This window comes from Carcharhinus amblyrhynchos, chromosome 8, assembly GCF_965287045.1.
Source record: "Carcharhinus amblyrhynchos chromosome 8, sCarAmb.v2.hapA, whole genome shotgun sequence".
NCBI classification, from domain to species: Eukaryota; Metazoa; Chordata; class Chondrichthyes; order Carcharhiniformes; family Carcharhinidae; genus Carcharhinus; species Carcharhinus amblyrhynchos.
The window spans coordinates 113,347,369-113,367,525 of record NC_137331.1 but is presented as its reverse complement, the minus strand read 5'-3'; the positions used below and the strand labels follow the sequence as shown (position 1 = coordinate 113,367,525).

General features: G+C 45.3%; 1 protein-coding gene across 1 annotated transcript in view; it reads left to right on the top strand.

Annotated features, from left to right (window-relative positions):
- Positions 1-20,157, top strand: part of LOC145346843 (piezo-type mechanosensitive ion channel component 2-like) — an 895,380-nt gene that overhangs the window by 581,923 nt on the left and 293,300 nt on the right. Inside the window, exons 14-16 of the mRNA XM_080194667.1 lie at positions 228-339; positions 712-893; positions 19,874-20,022. Of these exons, the coding sequence (XP_080050793.1) occupies positions 228-339; positions 712-893; positions 19,874-20,022 (443 nt within the window). The remainder of the gene's footprint in view (positions 1-227; positions 340-711; positions 894-19,873; positions 20,023-20,157) is intronic.

Sequence of the window (20,157 nt, the reverse complement as noted above, 5' to 3'; positions counted from 1 at the left end):
AAAATACTTGAGGCTCAACTGTTCTGGACAAAGCCAGTCTATTTAATCAGCACCCAATTTACCACCTTAAGCTTTTACCACCCCTACTACTGGCGCATAGTTGCAACAGCGTGTATCATCTACAAGCTTCACAAAATTTTTATTTTCTAAAGGTGTAGATGCATATCTCACAATTTCATTGATTATGCCTTAGTTCAGAATATTTAGTGATATATTTTATTCAATAGATCCTGTGTGCACTGACATTCTGGCTGTTACTTCGCCAATATATCACAGAGCGTCGTGAAGCAAAGAAACTCGAGGAATCTGCCTTATCAGAAGTCAAAGTGGAGGAATTAGGTAAACCAGAATTATAATGTCATTAACTTGAGAAATCTTTTGAAGAGTATCTTCTGGATTTTATTGTCATGGAACATCTTGAATTTCTTTGTGTGAAAGAGGGGATTTTCACAGTAAATTCATTGCAGTGTTACTGTAAGCCTACTTGTGACACTAATAAATAAACTTAAGCAAGATACCATAGATTTTGGTTTTCACCACCTGGGCAGTATCACCTAGCCCTCCAATTGAAAATAAAGCAGGTTCTTGAAAAGGTGCTTGATCCTTCAACCAAATGACTGCCCAGAAGATTACAGCCCAAAATCTAACCTTTGGGAACAAAACCTTGTTGTTTGAAAATTGCCTAGTCAACTTGGTTTTTTTTTCATCTAGAAGATGGCCAACAAGGGAAGGAGATAATGAAAGTATTAGGAACCCTAGTGATGGGAATGTTTGTCAAGTACTGGATTTACGTCTGTGGTGGAATGTTTTTCTTCGTCAGTTTTGAGGGGAAGATTGTCATGTACAAGATTATCTACATGATGCTGTTTCTGTTCTGCGTTGCTCTATATCAGGTACTTATTTCTGGTAGTTTAATGGTAGTGCCACATCTTGTAAAAATTATAAAATTGTATATGCTATACCAGTGATATTCCTTAGCTGTAGTATTAAGTTTTCTCTATAATTAATAATATTTAACTGTTAAAGAATAAATGACCGTTTTCCCAAACAGCCTTACATACTGATATTTTAGTTATGTGTTTCTGTTGTCAAAATAATTAACATGGATTATTGTTTTACCTTAGTTAAGGAATTATTGCTTCTTTTAAACCATGATTTATATTTCTTCCAAATTTAGGATAGTACTTGATCTACCTGGCTGTCTGTTCTGTACCGGATCATAAAGTTCTCTTTTTACCTGAATTCTAGATGGGTTAAGTGAATATGGGGAGAGTAGGAAAAAAATGCCAGGGAGCTTGGAAGCTATTAAATCCCCAGTGTTTGGAGGCATGGTCAGTCAGTGCCCAGTGGGCATTCTGGCAATGATGTGACACCATGGAAGTAGCCACCAGGCACCCTGGCAGTGCAACTTGGGCACTACAGAGTGCCCAGGCAGTGCCAAGGGTATGGGGCCTGAGTGGGGGCTACCGGGGGGAAGGGGGCTATGCAGGGGTGTTATAACAGGGGGGCAATGCCGTGAGGTTCAAGTGAGGTGGTCATGCAGTGGTTGATTGTGATGGGCGGTATGTCAACAGTCTAGTTGGATAGCATGTTGGGGGTCATGATGGGGAACTTGTCAGGGGTCATCATGGGGGACCCGTCAGGAGGGCCTTGGTGCCAATGATCCATGTCAGGGAGGTGTGGGGAAACGTGCCGCTGATGAGGAGTAGTCCGATGTCAGTGGGGGGGAGGGAGGGGATCTCACAGTGCACAGCAAGATTGGATACCCTTGCAATATGGACTAGAGCACTCTAAAGCCGTGCTCATCAGTGTGTGTAGGCCCCAGTACTGGTGCGCAACTCACCACTGTCCAAGTGTCGGATTGTGAAACAATTGTAGTGTGGAGTGCTCCTGAGAGACCAATACAGATCGCTCTGTTATTCTCGCCGTTAAGATACTTAGACTGCAGTGTAACTGGCACTATTTTACCAGCAAAATTGACTTTGCATTCAGAAAGGGCATGAAGCTGATTTAACTATCAATGACATTGTCGTCCAGACTCACTTAGCCCCTTACTGATCGAGGCCCTCACCTGTGAGAATTACAGATGGTCCCCTCTAGCAGGGATCAGATATGATGGCTTCTCCAATGGAATCGGAGGCCATTGAAGGTCCTGGGTGGCATGGGCTACAGCTGGGCGGAGCTCCTTAGACAGTGCCAGTTTGGCAGTGCCTGCCTGGCACCCTGGAACTGCACACTGGGCATCTTGGCATGGGCCACTTGGCACTGCCCACTGGGTACCTGGCACTGCCCACTCTAACTCCTTAAGCTTATTGACTATATTTTATGCATTCACATAATTGCACAATAACCCTGATGCAGGCATGATTACTTTCTTCCTTACTTTAACTTCACAGATTACATACTATTCTCTATACTAGTGTTTTCTATTCCTCCCAGTTTTTTGTGCATCCTGGTGTTCCTTTCTCATATTTCCATTTGGTTTCCACACCCCTTTGGAATTAATTTAAAGCCATCCTAGCAAAATGCCCTCAAGGGATTCAGTCCCTGCTCTGTTCAGGTGCAAGTCATCCAGCTTGTACAGTTGCTATCGCCCCCAGAACCAGTCCCAGTCTCCCATGAATCTAAAACTCTCCCTCCTGCACCATCTTTCCAGCTACACATTTGTCTGCCTTTTCCTTCAATTCTGTACTTAATTTCAGGTGGCATTGGGAGTGTTGCAGAGATTACTACATTGAGGTTCTGCTTGCTTATTTTCTGCTAGCTTCCTAAATTCTGATTGCAAGATTCCATCCCCTTTCCTGCCTAAGTCATTGGTACCAATGCTGACCAGGACCTCTGGTTGTTCATCCTCTCCCAGAAGAATATCCTGTAGCTACTCTGGCATCAGGGAGACAACATGGCATCCTGGAGTGACGTCTATGGCCATAGAAATGCCTGTCTGTTCCCCTAACTAATGAATTCCCTCTCACCACTGCACTTCCCTTCTTCTTTGTCCTTTTCTGTACAACCAAGCCACTCTTCTGCCACAAACCTAGCTCTAACTGTACTCCTTTGAGGAACCAGCACTCTTTCCAAAATGGAAAATCAATTTCTGAACATGATCCAAGGCACTCCTGCACAACCTGTGTAGTTTTCTTGGAGTCTTAGTCCCCCATTCCTTCACTGCCTCAAGGCCCTTATACTGCAGTGTGACCATCTCCCTGGGCGTGCAAGTAGCTTTCAGTCTTGCAGATGCACCTCAGTGATTTCAGTTTCCACTAAAGTTATTGTCCAAAATTTTTCACTAAAATTGAGTCAGTTTCCCAGCATGAGCTAAAAGGATAGGAATTCTCAGGTAATACTTTGCTAGTTCTTTGATTTGCTCTTCTACTTCCAGAATTTTCTACGAAAAGCAGTGGATGACATATATGGATGGTCACAATGTAATAGAATGCATTTGTTTTAAATTCTTTCATGGGATATGGGTATCACTGGCAAAGCCAGTATTTGTTGCCCATCCCTTTTGCCCTCAAACTAAACATTTCAAGTTACAGTTCAGAGCCAGCAACATCGCTGTGGATCTGGAATCACATGTAGGCCAGACCAGGCAAGGGTAGCAGATTTCGTTCCCTAAAGGACATTGGTGTACCATCTAGATCTTAATGACAGTTGATAATAGTTGTTACAGTCACTATTACTGAGACTAATTTATATCCCAGATTAATTAGTTAGATTGGGGCGACATGGTGACACAGTGGTTAGCACTGCTGCCTCATGGTGCCAGGGATTTAGGTTCAACTCCGGCCTCGGGTCACTGTCTGTGTGGAATTTGCACATTCTCCCCATGTCTGTATGGGATTCCTCCGGGTGCTCCGGTTTCCTCCCACAGATGTGTGGGTTAGGTAAATTGGCTATGCTAAATTGAACCTAGTGTCAGGGTGATTAGCAGGGTAAATGTGTGGGGTTGTGGGGGTGCGGCCTGGATGGAATTGTGCTCTGTGCAGACTCGATGGGCTGAATGGCCTTTTTCTGCACTCTTTCTAGTTTATTAGCTTAATGAAAGGAGATTTCACTAAATTTATCACAAGTTATCACTTAGTCGTAATGTGGTTGTTGTTATAAAGCCTGATCATTTTAGAAAACAATTAATGAGGTTCCATCCAAGAATAATGAATAAGTGAAATATAAGATAAAAGAGGACATTGTAAATTGTATAATTAAATAGATTATCAGCAGAAAATCAAGAGTGGTTATGTATATTTGATAGATGTAAGTATATCCTTTAATGTTCGTTGTATTCATAAATAAATTATGTTATAGGCTTTGGCCTGCAAAAAATAGTGACTGCAAAAATAATTTATTGATTATGAAGTGTGCTGCATATTCTTCAGGACCTGTGCATTGGAGAGAGCACATCCTGAGTGAGACACAGCCAGGGAATATGTGTATTTGGGAATTTGGAGCACAGTGGGAATTCAGTGCTGAGGAGTAAGAGGAGCTTTTTTTATTTTTTCTTTCTAATGTTTTAATCTTCAGAGAATGGTCTTGCCATGCTAATCATAGAATCCCTACAATGAAAGAGGCCATTTGGTCTGTCGAGTCTACGCCGACTTTCTAATAGTCCCCTCCTCGCCCTATGTCTGTAACGCCACACGTTCACCTAATCCATCTAACCTACACATCTTGGGATCCTAAAAAGCAATTTAGCATAGTCAATCTACCTAATCTGCACATCTTTGGGAAAGAGGATAGTCAAGAAGACATTTGAGACACTTGCTTTTATCAGTTGTGGCATAGAGTAACAACCTGGAGTTGGCAACATTGGAGCTGCACAAAAGGTTGGTTAGGCCATAGCTGGAGTACTGTGTGCAGTTCTGGTCATGTCACTATAGGAAGGATGTGATTGCACTAGAGAGGGTACAGAAGAAATTCACCAGGATGTTGCCTGGGATGGAACATTTGAGCTACAAGGAGAGACTGAGGGGGGCATTATTGAGGTTATAAGATCATGAGGGATTTGGACAGGAAGCAGCTGTTCTCCTTGGTTGAGGGGTTTTAGGTGAAGGGGCAGGAGATTCAGAGGGCGTTTGAGAAAACAAAATTCACTCGAGAGGATGGTAGAAATCTGAAATACTCTGCCCAGGAATGCTTACAACCTTAAAAAGGTATTTCAATGAGCTCTTGAAACATCATTGTAAGAGGAATTTCTAAGGTGTCTCACTGGGATTTCTTGTACTCAGTCAAACTCACTCAACCAATACGTAGACTATGACAGTCAGCATGTAGTTGAAGAATGAAATGGAATTTTATTTCCTAGTGTATGCATCAGGAGGGAGAATAGTTGATGGGGATAGTGTGGTTAAGGGTATTGACACTGTCCTTTGTCACATAAGAACATAAGAACATAAGAAATAGGAGCAGGAGTAGGCCAACTAGCCCTTCGAGCCTGCCCCGCCATTCAATAAGATCATGGCTGATCTGTCGTGGCTCAGTTCCACATTCCCGCCCTCTCCCCGTAACCCTTAATCCCCTCTCTCATCAAAAACCCATCAACCCGCGTCTTAAAAATATTTAGCGAGGCAGCCTCCACCACTTCAACGGGCAGAGAATTCCAGAGATTCACCACCCTTTGAGTGAAGAAGTTCCTCCTCAACTCTGTTCTAAACCGCCCCCCCTTTATCTTGAGGCTATGCCCCCTAGTCCTACTATCCTTTCTGAGCGGGAAGAGTCTCTCCACCTCTATCCTATCCATCCCATTCATCATCATATACATCTCAATGAGATCTCCCCTCATTCTTCTAAACTCTAACGAGTACAAGCCTAATCTATTCAGCCTCTCCTCATAGCTCAACCCCCTCAACTCCGGCACCGGCCTAGTAAACCTCCTCTGCACTCCCTCCAAGGCTAAAATATCCTTGCGTAAGTACGGCGCCCAAAACTGCACACAGTACTCCAGCTGCGGCCTCACCAATGCCCTATACAGCCGCAGCAAGACCTCCCTACTTTTATATTCAATCCCCCTCGCGATGAAGGCCAGCATCCCAAGGGTGTGTTGTTTGCCTGGTGCTCGGGTCCAGGATGTCGCATCTGGGCTGCAGAGGAACCTGGAGTGGGAGGGTGAGAACCCGGTCGTTGTGGTACATGTGGGTGCCAACGACGTAGGCAAAATGCGAACTGAGGATCTGGGGAGGGAGTATGAAAAGCTGGGAACGGAATTAAAAAGTAGAACCGACAAGGTGGTTATCTCTGGACTACTGCCTGAACCGTGTGCAGACGGGCGTAGGGTTGATAAGATTAAGGAAGTGAATGGGTGGCTCAGGGATTGGTTTGAATTTATGGGGCATTGGCACCAGTATTGGGGTAGGTGGGACCTGTTCAGGTGGGATGGGGTTGGTCTGAACCGTGCTGGGACCAGAGTCCTGGCGAAATGTATAGATAGGACTGTAGATAGGGCTTTAAACTAATTAGGGGGAGTGGGAGGGTGCGAGGGTAGGTGAAATTACAGGGTCGAAAGTAAAGGAGAGGGTACAGGTACGGGAAGAGGCCAAATATGTCCCAATAATAAAGGGAGTAGGGGGCGTGAGTAAGGTTGGTGGCATTCCGGCAAATAGGGTACAGGTGAAGGCTGGGATGAAGGCACTTTATCTGAATGCACAAAGCATTCGGAATAGAGTGAATGAGCTGGTGGCGCAGATCAGCACGAATGGATATGATCTGGTGGCCATTACAGAGACGTGGCTGCAAGGTGACAGGGACTGGGAGCTGAATGTACAGGGGTATCAAGTGTTTAGGAAGGATAGGCGGGAGGAAAAAGGGGAGGGACGTATCTCTGCTGATTAAGGATAGCATCAGGGTGGTAGTAAGGGATGATATAGGAACCAAAGAGCAGAAAGTGGAATCATTGTGGGTGGAGATTAGGAACAGCAAAGGGAGGAAGACGCTGATGGGTGTCGTCTGTAGGCCCCCAAATAATGATCTGGAGGTGGGGCGGGCTATTAACGCGCAAATAAATACGGTGTGCAGGAATGGAACGGCAATAATTATGGGGGATTTCAATCTACATATTGATTGGTCGACCCATGCTGGACGCGGTGGGCTTGAGGAAGAGTTCTTGGAATGTTGCCAGGATAGTTTCCTTGAACAGTGTGTGTTGGAGCTGACAAGGGAGCGAGCTATCTTGGATCTGGTGTTATGTAATGAGGCAGGTAGAATTAGGGACCTTGTGGTGAAGGATCCTCTTGGGAAGAGTGATCATTGTATGGTGGAGTTTCTGATGCAGATGGAGAAGGAGAAAGTGGGTTCCCGGACCTGTGTCCTTTGTTTGAACAGAGGGGAGTACGATAGGATGAGAGAGGAATTGGCGAATGTTGATTGGGGGGGCACATTGGAAGGTAAGTCTGCTGAGGAACAGTGGACGATCTTTAAGGAGATCTTTCTTGGTGCTCAGCAGAAATTTATTCTGATGGTTAAAAAGGATCGTAGGAGGAGAGATAATCAGCCGTGGATAACGAAGGAGGTAAAGGAAAGTATTAAATTAAAAGCGGATGCGTTTAGAGTAGCTAAGAGTATTTGGCGAGAAGAGGATTGGGAGAGGTTTAAATATCAACAAAGAATGACGAAGAAGTTGATAAAGAAGGGTAGGATAAACTATGAAGCTGGGCTTGCGCTTAATATAAAAAAGGATAGTAAGAGTTTTTATAAATATATAAGAAGGAAGAGACTGACTAGGGTGAACGTTGGACCCTTAGAGGATGAGAGGGGGGACTTAGTGATAGGTGATGGGGAAATGGCTGAGGCCTTGAATAACTTTTTTGTTTCGGTCTTCATGGATGAGGACGTGAATAATTTGCTGGGTGTTAGCGATGAAAAGATGGTAGGAGTGGAGGGCCTGAATGACATTATTGTTACTAGACAGGCGGTGCTCGACAGACTGGAGGGACTGATTGTGGACAAGTCCCCAGGACCGGATGGAATGCATTCAAGGGTTCTGAAAGAAATGGCAGAGGTGATTGTGGATGCCTTGATGATTATTTTCCAAACATCGCTGGATTCCGGGGAAGTGCCGGAAGATTGAAAAACGGCTAATGTTACGCTGTTGTTTAAGAAGGGTGGCAGGAAACGGCCAGTGGATGTGGTGTTTCTTGATTTTCAGAAGGCGTTTGACAAGGTGCTGCACAAGAGGTTATTACAGAAGGTTAGGGGGCATGGAGTTGGGGGTAGGGTGTTAGCGTGGATAGGGGATTGGTTGTCAAATAGGAGGCAGAGAGTGGGGGTCAATGGGTGCTATTCGGATTGGCGGTTGGTGACTAGTGGAGTGCCCCAGGGATTGGTGCTGGGGCCTCAGCTATTTACCATTTATATAGATGATCTGGAGGAGGGAACCGAGTGTATGGTGTCGAAATTTGCTGATGACACCAAGATTGGTGGAACGGCAAATTGTGCGGAGGGTGTGGAAAGTCTGCAGAAGGATCTAGATAGGCTGGGCGAATGGGCCAGGAACTGGCAAATGGAATTTAATGTTGGCAAGTGTGAAGTTGTCCACTTTGGTAGGAATAATGGTAGGAAGGACTATTACTTACGTGGCGAAAAACTGCAGCATGCAACGGTGCAGAGGGACCTCGGGGTCCTTGTGCATGAGTCACAAAAACCCAGCCTGCAGGTGCAGCAGGTGGTCAGGAAGTCAAACGGGATGCTGGCCTTCATAGCGAGGGGGATTGAATATAAAAGTAGGTAGGCCTTGCTGCAACTGTACAGGGCACTGGTGAAACCGCAGCTGGAGTACTGTGTGCAGTTTTGGTCGCTGCTCTTACGCAAGGATATTTTGGCCTTGGAGGGAGTGCAGAGGAGGTTTACTAGGCTGATACCGGAGTTGAGGGGGTTGAACTATGAGGAGAGGCTGAATAAACTAGGCTTGTACTTGTTAGAGTTTAGAAGAATGAGGGGAGATCTCATTGAGACATATAAGATGATAAATGGGATGGATAGGATAGAGGTGGAGATGCTCTTCCCTCTCAGAAATGACAGTAGGACTAGAGGGCACAGCCTCAAGATAAAGGGGGGCGGTTTAGAACGGAGTTGAGGAGGAACTTCTTCACTCAAAGGGTCGTGAATCTCTGGAATTCTCTGCCCGTTGAAGTGGTGGAGGCTCCCTCGCTCAATATATTTAAGACGCGGGTTGATAGGTTTTTGATAGGCAAGGGGATTAAGGGTTATGGGGAGAGGGCGGGAAAGTGGAACTGAGCCACGACAGATCAGCCATGATCTTATTGAATGGCGGGGCAGGCTCGAAGGGCTAGATGGCCTACTCCTGCTCCTATTTCTTTTGTTCTTATATCTCACCCAACCTGTCATCCAAACTGGAGGGTTCAATTACAATATTACTCAATACTACCTTAGCCAATAACGTTCCACCTGTCAACAGAATTAGAGATCATTAGCTCATTGCACCTAAAGGTTCCTACGGCATTACCGAGGAATCTTAACCCACAAGGCCTCAGTTTAACTCAAAGGGTCGTGAATCTCTGGAATTCTCTGCCCGTTGAAGTGGTGGAGGCTCCCTCGCTCAATATATTTAAGACGCGGGTTGATAGGTTTTTGATAGGCAAGGGGATTAAGGGTTATGGGGAGAGGGCGGGAAAGTGGAACTGAGCCACGACAGATCAGCCATGATCTTATTGAATGGCGGGGCAGGCTCGAAGGGCTAGATGGCCTACTCCTGCTCCTATTTCTTTTGTTCTTATATCTCACCCAACCTGTCATCCAAACTGGAGGGTTCAATTACAATATTACTCAATACTACCTTAGCCAATAACGTTCCACCTGTCAACAGAATTAGAGATCATTAGCTCATTGCACCTAAAGGTTCCTACGGCATTACCGAGGAATCTTAACCCACAAGGCCTCAGTTAACATCTGTGAATTTTAATTGGTGAAAGGAGTTAATCTTGTGCCTGAATCTCTTATCAGTTCGAGGGACTGCACCAGCCTTGCTAACCAGGAATGAATATATTCTCATATGTTCCAGGCCTTTAATTAAATTTGCTGCTATGTATCCTAAACTGACAAGAAAATTTTCCCCTCTGTACTTCATTGTATCAAATGAATTTAGTCTGTCTACCACTGTGTTTCCCATCATGCTGAGCAGTTAGATTGCCCATTGGCCAAAGTTTACAAAACACATTAAGACTACAGTTTAATTTCATAATATTTGTTAAATTGTTTTTGATCTGATTTATTATCGTCGCATGTATTCATATACAATGAAAAGTATTGTTTCTTGCACGCTATGCAGACAAAACGTATTGTTCATAGAGAAGAAAACGAGAGAGTGCAGAATGTAATGTTACAGTCATAGCTAGGATGGAGAGGAAGATTAATTTAATGCAAGGTAAATCCATTCAAAAGCCTGATAGCAGCAGAAAAGAATCTGTTCTTGAGTTGGTTGGTGCATGACCTCAGACTTTAGTGTCTCTTTTCCGAAGGAAGAAGATGGAACAGAGAATGTCCAGGGTGCATAGGGTCCTTAATTATGTAGGCTGCTTTGCTGAGACAGCGGGAAGTGTAGACAGAGAGAATGGATGGGATGCTGGCTTGCATAATAGGTTGGGCTACATTCATAACCTTTTGTAGTTCCTTGTGGTCTTGGGCAGAGCAGGAGCCATACCAAGCTGTAATACAACCAGAAAGAATGTTTTCTATGGTGCATCTGTAAATATTGGTGAGGGTCGTAGCTGACATGCCAAATTTTTTTAGTCTTCTGAGAAAATAGAAGCATTGGTGGGCTTTGTTAACTACAGTGTTGGCATGGGGGGACCAGGATAGGTTGTTGGTGATCTGGACACCTATAAACTTGAAGCTCTTGATTCTTTCTTCTTTGTCCCCATTGATGTAGACAGGGGTATGTTCTCCTTTATGCTTTCTGAAGTCAAATGGCAATCTCCTTTGTTTTGTTGACATTGAGGGAGAGATTATTGTTGTTGCACCAGTTCACCAGATTCTCTATCTCATTCCTGTACTCTGTCTCGTCAGCAAACTTGAAAATCGAATTGGCCACACAGTCATAGATGTATAAAGAGTATACACAGCCTTGTGGGGCACTGGTGTTGAGGATGATCGTGAAGGAGGTGTTGTTGCCTATCCTTACTAATTGTGGTCTGCGAGTTAGGAAGTTCAGGATCCAGTTGCAGAGGGAGGTGCAAAGGCCCAGGTCACGGAGCTTGGAGATGAGTTTTGTGGGAATAGTAGTGTTGGGATTATACAGTTTAAAATATCTTTGCATATATTGTTCCAGGCACATTGTGAATTCTCACTCTACATAAGGCGCTTTATAACCTTAACCTAGTGTACTTATTATAGTAAATCTAAAATGAGGGGCTTCTATAATCTGATTTCAATTTACCCTTCTTCAATCAATACACTCAAGAATATGGGACAAGTGCTGGAAAATGGAATTAGCACAACTTTAGTGGTAGTTATTGTCAGAGCGGACTCAATGTGTTGTGTGACTCTGTGACTCGACAACAGTGCTGTCGTGCCCATTGGCTGATGCGCGGGTCGAGCCAGTAAGATCATGAGACAGCTGAGAAATCAGGTTGACACCCGATTTCTCACCTCTTGTGACCTTACAAGCACTGGATATCCGGCGTGATCAGCTTCATGCTATTTTCTGGCGCAAGACTGAATAAATTATTTAAATTATATTTAAATATCATTTAAATGAAATAAGCGAGCCCGAGACTCGGTCGGCACACTTGCCTGTGTGGCCTCATTGGGGAGAATCAAAGCAGGTCCTCAGCAAACTGCATGGCATCATGGCACAGGCACCCTGGCATTGCCTGCTGGGCACCCTGGCATTGCCCTTTGAGTACCAGGCAGTGCCAAGTGGATGGGGCATGAGGAGGTAGAGCCTACTGGGAAAATAGGGCCAGACCCGGGAACGGGCCAATCGGCGGGGGGAGCCACTACACACTCTGCAGTTGTGATCAGTGGGGGGAGGGGAGGGAGGAGTGCACTACTGCCACTTTACATAGCGTTCGGTTGGGGAGGGTAATGTGGGTTGTGGGGGTCGATCGGTTTAACTGGGATGAAGGGGGAGGGGTCAATCGGTGTGGCCGGGAGGAGGGGGTGGGGATAGGATGTGGGCCCCTGCGGTAGTTGGGGATAGGATGTGGGCCCCTGCAGTGGTTGGGGGCAGGCATGCTCTAGGCCATAGAGACCAGCTGAGAGCAGCAATGGCTGTATCAGAACTCTCTCTGTTGCTTATAACACAGGGACCTGCACATGTGCAATTACCCCTTTCGATGCTATCAGCCAACTTTCCAGTGATTTAAGCCTTGCCCACTCCCAGGTGGAAATCAGTTTTTAGGATTGTTTTATGCACTGAGTGCATAAGATACCAGGGGGTGATTCTCCCAGCCCATTTCACGGTCCCTGCACATCCCCCTCCCCCCCACCAAAGGATATTGCAGGCGCCCTCTGGGCTGTTTGGCACTGCCCAAGGGGAAAGTGGCAATGCCCAGGAGGAGCATTGGGGTGGGGTCAAAGAGGGCAGGGCCAAAGGGAGTGAGATCAATGGGTGGTCACGCTGCCATTCTGTAGTCGGGATCAGTGACAGAGGGCTGATCGATGCTGGCCATCAGAGTGCCAGATGGGGTGGGGTGGGGGTTGCCCTGCTGGGACAGTTGGGGCTGTGTGGGTTGCAGAGTCAGGAGTGCTGTATGTGTGGCGGGGGGGAGGGGTGCGGTGGTGGGATGAGATCAGGACTTTGGAGAAGGATGGGGGGGTGATGGGGGTGTTGGGGTTGGCTTGGAGACGTTGGAAGACCAGCGATCAGGAGGTGTACAGATCAGAGGGGCCAGGATGTAGTGTCGCGGGGCTGGCCAGCGATCAGGAAGCCGGCAGTGCAGGGCTACTGTGCATGCTCCAATCTCTGCAATGACAGATTGGCACATGAGCAATGGTCCACTCAGTGCTATGCTGATGGCCTCTCCAGTGGGAATGCATCCCAGCCAGAGATTTTTTTTAAATCAAGATTCACGCTAGGGCACTCTGTGATGCACAGAGTGTGGGAGATTTGTTTTGAAAGTCCCGCTAAAAGAACCAGCCGGATTTACTCCAGTTTTTACATAAATATGGCACCTAGATTTCTTTTGGGAGAATCCCAGCCCAGATTTGGACTACCTGCAAAAACGGATCCGAAACGCTCCTGTTTTTGTGCTCGTCCTGGAATTGGAATGTTTTTCATAAGATTGCCCCATGGTATTTAATGCATTGTAATATGTACAGTACTATTGTTATATTTATTTTATTATTATTACATTTCACATATTTTAAAGGGAGATGGTGGTAATATCATTGGACCAAAAATCTGGAGGCCCAGGTTAATGCTCTAGGTTCAGGTGTTCAAATCCCACCGCTGTAGCACATTGAATTTTAATTCAATTCATAGATCTGAATTGAAAACTAGTGTCAATAATGGTGAACATGAAAGTACCACCAATTGTCATTAAATAAAAAACCCATCTAGTTCACTGGTGTCCTTTAGAGAAGTAAATCAGCCATCCTCATCAAGCCCACATGGTACCCCAAAGCAACATCAATGTAATTGACTCTCTGCCCTCTGAATTGGCTGAGCAAGACATGCAGTTCAAGGGCAAATTTAGAAATAGAGGACAAATGTTGGTTTTGCCAATGAAGCCCACATCCCGTGATTGAATAAATTTTAAAACATCACCAATGCAAAGAGTGTTTAGCTTTTTCTTGTCCGTGATGTGATTATAAAAGGACAATTAGGGATGGACAATAAATGCTCGTCTTGTCAGCCACATCCACACCCTATGAATGAATATTTTTTTAAAAGCGACATTACAAATTATTTTGTTAACTAGCATTTCCAGCAGAAATCTGTAATCACCAGGAATGTGATTCAGAGATCGGGGCTGGATTTTATGGCTTCCCTCACCAAGCATGTTTCTGCAGAGGGTGGCTAGCCTGCCCACTCTTGACCCAGTCCCCATCACACATGTAAAACATTCACTAGATTGCCCACCCTTAGGCATTTTGAGGCCAATATTGTCCATATAAAGCCCCTAATCCAACTCCATTGCCATAATATACTGGGCAATACGCAAATGTAATGACTCAGGAAGTCTGACTGGAAAGGAACATAGTGGTTTTACATTGCATTCTGTAATAAACTACAATGGTACACACTCTAGTCCCGGCCTGGGACTACAGTGCAGCAGACCCAGTCCTGGGGTAATGAGTTCCAACTGGGCAGGCCACTGCCATTTACTATAAGAACGTAAGAACTAGGAGCAGGACTGGACTTCTGGCCCCTCATGCCTTCTCCACTATTCAATAAGATCATGGCTGATATTTTTGTGGACTTAGCTCCATTTACTCGCCCGTTCACCATAACCCTTAATTCCATTACTGTTCAAAAATTTATCTATCCTTGCCTTAAAAACATTCAATGAGGTAGCCTCAACTGCTTCACTGGCAGGGAATTCCACAGATTCACAACCCTTTGTGTGGAGAGGTTCCTTGTCAACTCAGTACAAAATCTGCTTCCCCTTATTTTGAGGCTATGCCCCCTAGTTCTAGTTTCACCCACGAGAGGAAACAACTTCCCTCCTTCTATCTTATCTATTCCCTTTATAATCGTTTATGTTTCTATAAGATCTCCCCTCATTCTTCTGAATTCCAATGAGTATAGCCCCAGTCGACTCAGTGTCCCCTCATAAGCCAACCCTCTCAACTCCAGAATCAACCTAGTAAATCTCCTCTGCACCCACGCCAGTGTCAGTATATTCTTTCTCAAGTAGGGAGACCAAAACTGTACACAGTACACCAGGTGTGGCCTCACCAGCACCTTATACAGCTGCCACATAATCTTGCTGCTTTTAAACTCTACCCCTCTAGCAATGAAAGACAAAATTCTATTTGCTGCCTTAATTACCTGCTGCACCTGCAAACTAACTCCTTGAGATTCCTGCATAAGGATACCCAGGTTCCTCTGCACAGCAGCATGTTGCAACTTTTTCACCATTTAAATAATAGTCCATTTTGCTATTATTCCTACAAAATGGATGATCTCACATTTACCAACATTGTACTCCATCTACTGGACCCTCGCCCACTCACTTGGATTATCAATATCCCTTGCAGATTTTCAACTTCCTTTGCACACTTTGCTCTTCCAGCCATCTTAGTGCTATCTGCGAATTTTGACGCACTACACTTGGTACATAATAAGAACGTAAGAAATAGGAGCAGGAGTAGGCCATCTAGCCCTTCGAGTCTGCCCCGCCATTCAATAAGATCATGGCTGATCTGAAGTGGATCTGTTCCACTTTCCTGCTTTCTCCCCATAACCCTTAACTCCCTTGTCTATCAGAAATCTATCTACCCGTGGCTTAAATATATTCAAAGGGGTAGCCTCCACCATTTCAATGGGCAGAGAATTCCAGAGATTCACCACCCTTTGAGTGAAGAAGTTCCTCCTCAACTCCGTTCTAAATTGACACCCCCCCCCCTTATTTTGAGGCTGTGCCCTCTAATTTTGTTTTCCTTTCTAAGCGGAAAGAATCTCTCTACTTCTACCCTACCTAGCCCCTTCATTATCTTGTAAGTCTCTATGAGATCCCCCCTCAGCTTTCTAAACTCTATCGAGTACAGGCCCTGTCTACTCAATCTCTCTTCATAAGCTAACCCCCTCATCTCCAGTATCAGCCTGGTGAACTTTCTCTGTATTCCCTCCAAGGCCAATATATACTTTCACAAATAAGGGGACCAAAACTGCACACAGTACTCCAGTTGCAGCCTCACCAGTGGCTTGTACAGTTGCAGCAAGACCTCCCTGCTTTTATATTCTACCCCCTCGCGATAAAGGCCAACATTCTATTCGTCTTCTTGATCACCTGCTGCACCTGCAGACTGAGTTTTTGCGATTCGTGCACAAGGACCCCCAGGTCCCTCTGCACCGTAGCATGCTGCAGCTTTTCACCCTTCAAATAATAATCCCTCCTACTATTATTTCTACCAAAGTGGATAACCTCACATTTGTTAATGTTATACTCCGTCTGCCAGGTCCTCGCCCGCTCACTCAGTCTATCCAGATCTTTCTGCAGACTTTCCGCGCCTTCCACGCAATTCGCTTTTCCACTCATCTTCCGGTCGTCAGCAAATTTTGTTACCCTACACTCAGCCCCCTCCTCCAGATCGTCTATGTAAATGATAAACAGTTGAGGCCCCAGCACCGACCCCTGCGGCACTCCACTAGTCACCAACTGCCAACCAGAAAAGCACCCATTGATTCCAACTCTCTGCTTCCTGTTAGATAACAATCCTCAATCCACGCTAATGCTTTACCCCCAACTCCGTGCACCCTAACCTTCTGCAGCAACCTTTTGTGAGGCACCTTATCAAACGCCTTCTGAAAATCTAAAAACACCACGTCCACTGGTTCCCCTCTGTCTACTGCACTAGTCACATCTTCATAGAAATCCAATAAATTTGTTAAACACAACTTCTCCTTAACAAATCCGTGCTGCGTCTGCTTGATCAAACCGTTCTTTTCTAGGTGTCTTGCTTTTTCTTCTTTGATGGATTCTAGCATTTTTCCAACTATGGACGTTAGGCTAACCAGCCTATAATTTCCTGCCTTTTGTCTGCTACCTTTTTTAAACAGCGGCATAACATTAGTTGTTTTCCAATCCTCTGGCACTTCCCCAGAGTCTAGCGAATGGAGTTGATCCCCAACTCCAAATCATCTATGTAAATCGTAAACAATTGTGGTCTCAACACCGATCCCTGAGGCACACCACTAGTCACTGATCGCCAACAGAAAAGCACCCATTTACCCTGACTCTTTGCTTTCTGTTAGTTAACCAATCTGCTATCCATTACATGTAACACTGTGCACCTTTATCTTATGTAACAGTCTTTGGTGCAGCACCTTGTCAAATGCCTTCTGGAAATTCACAGGTTCCCCATTGTCCACTACACATGTAATGTTCTCAAAGAATTCCACCAAATTAGTCAAACATGACCTGCCCTTCATGAACTCATGCTGCATCTTACCAGTAGGACAATTTAAAGAACAAAGAACAACCCAGCACGGGAAACAGGTCCTTCGGCCCAACGAGCCCGCGCCGCCATCTCAACAAAGCATTTTCCTGCACTTACCTTGCCCTGTGTGTATGCGAATGGTACCTCTATTGTAACCAGATTCAGGGGAGAATAGTGTAGGGACAATTTGGTACACCAATCAGCCTAAGAACACATCTTTGGGGTGTGGGAGGAAACCGGAGCACCCGGAGGAAACCCACGCAACCACAGGGAGAATGCACAAACTCCCACAGACACTGGCCCAAATGCATGTATCTGCACAGCTAGCAGTGATAGTCACTGAGCTGTTGTGGTGCCCATCTGCTGGTCCAGGTTTAAGCACACACAATGACGCGAAGTACTAGGCCACTCTTGATACATCCAAGAGCAGCCCACACACGACCCACTGCGTGCATGCCCCTCATTAGACAAGGTGGACCGACACACCTGCAGATTAAGAGACAAAACATCAACACATGTAGTATTAGATTTCCAGTATCATCCCGAGGCTCTGACCCTTTTTAAAACCATCTCCTATAACCCTCCATCCCTGTTTCACTCATGTTCCTATCTAAGTAAACCTTAAACAAGTCCAGCGTGCCTGCCTCCACCACCTTACTTGGTAGTGCATTCCATACCCCCATGACCCTCTGTGTGACAAACCTCCCTCTCGTATCCAAATTATACTTCTCCCCCCTCACCCTTAGCTCGTGACCCCTCGTAATATTTGTCTCCAATCTAGGAAAAAGCCTGCCACTGTTGACTCTATCTATACCCTTCATTATTTTATACACCTCTATCACATCCCCCCTTAATCTCTCTCTTTCTAAGGAGAAGAGCCCCAGTTTACCCAATCTTTCCTCATAACCCAGTCCTTCCATACCAGGCAGCATCCTGGTAAACCTCCTCTGCACTCGCTCCAGGGTCTCCACGTCCTTCCGGTAGTAAGGTGACCAGAACTGGACACAATATTCCAAATGCGGTCTAACCAACGTTCTGTACAACTGAAGCATTAGACGCCAGCTCTTATACTCTATACCCCTTCCTATAAAGGCTAGCACTCCATAAGATTTCTTTGCAACCTTCTCCACCTGGGTTGCCACCTTCAGAGACTTGTGCACTTGCACTCCCAGGTCCCTCTGCATTTCTATACTCTTAATTGGTCTACCTTTTATCATGTAACTCCTCCCTGCATTATTCCTTCCAAAATGCATCACCTCGCATTTGTCAGGATTAAATTCCATCTGCCATCTATCTGCCCAGTATACCATCCTATCTATATCCTGCTGTGTCACCTGACAATTCTCCTCACTATCCGCCAATCCTGCCATCTTGGTGTCATCTGTAAACTTGCTGATCACACCACGTATGCCCTCTTCCAAGTCATTTATATATATTACGAAGAGAAGAGGTCCCAGTACTGAGCCCTGCGGCACACCACTGGTGACAGACCTCCAGCTAGAAACTACTAGTCTCTGTCTCCTGTTGCCTAGCCAGTTTTCAATCCATCTAGATACCTGTCCCTGTAACCCATGTGCCTTAACCTTTTCTACCAGCCTACCGTGAGGGACTTTGTCAAACGCCTTACTGATTTCTTCCTTAATGATAGATACAAGCATTTTCCCTACTACAGATGTTAAGCTAACTGACTTCTCGTTACCTGCCTTTTGTAGATCTCCTTTTTTTTTAAACCGTCCCAGAGTCCAGCAAATTTTGATAAATTACCACTAGTGCATTTGTTATTTCTCCCGCCATCTTTTTTAGGACCCTGGGATGCATTCCATCAGGACCAGGAGACTTGTCTACCTTTAGCCCCGTTAACTTGCCCAACACTACCTCTTTTGTGATGATTATGATAGTTTCTAGGTTCTCAGCCGCCATAGCCTTCCTGTCATCAATTTTTGACATGTTATTTGTGTCTTCCACTGTGAACTATGAGTTCCACCAGAGGAACTTATACTCAGTGAGCCCCACAGGGAGATCAATCAGTGATCCACCACCCCCCACTGACCCCCGAGTCTGAACGTTCCCCCGTGCTCCCATCTCTTTGTAGGGTCTGGTCAGGAGGCGTATAGTGGATAGGTCGCAGGGCAGCATGATTGCACAGTGGTTAGCACTGCTGCCTCACAGTGCCAGAACTCCGGGCTCGATTCTCAGCTTGGGTCACTGTCTGACTGGCATTTGCATGTTCTCCCTGTGTCTGCATAGGTTTCCTCCGGATTCTGTGGTTTCCTTCCACTGTCCGAAAGGCATTCTAGTTAGGTGCATTGGCCATGCTAAATTCTCCCTCAGTGTACCCGAACAGGCGCCGAGAGCGGTGGCTAGGGGATTTTTACAGTTACTTCATTGCAGTGTTGGTGTAAGCCTACTTGTGACAACAATAAATAAACATTAAACTCTTCCACGAAGAGTGTCGAAAATCCACTACAGGCAGCTGGTCCTCGGTGCAGCCTCTGACTGGGAGTCCTTCGCTTCTGAGTCCATGTTAGAGCCAAATCCTTCATCATCCAGCTTACTGGCTCTTGAGTTTTTGGAGGGCAGAGTTTGCCATCCACAGGCCAGTGTGAAGGATGCAGACAGTGGCACATTCATAGAGACATTTGCCTCTATGGCGTTTTCCCTACAGGGGTGATCTATGTGCTTCTATCAGGTCTTCCCCCTGCTTTCTACCTTATAAAACACCAGTCCTGTCTTCCTGAAAATAACTCCTGAAATCAGATGTCATTATTAGCTATGTTATATCTTCCTTGGCTGTTCATATTTATGGAGGCTTATTTTTCAGGTTCATTATGACTGGTGGCGGCGGATCCTGAAGTATTTTTGGATTATTGTTGTTTCCTATACAATGCTGGTCTTGGTCCTTGTGTACACCTATCAGTTTGAGTCATTCCCGAATCTGTGGCAAAACATGACAGGAATGGATATTGAAAAGTGAGTAATCAAAAATGTCATAAAAAGTGTTGTGTAAGACAGACCAAAATAATGTTTTATTTAATCTCAAATGCCTGCTAATTTCAGAAAGACATTAAAATGGATAAGCTAAGTGCACAACTTCATTGAAATGAG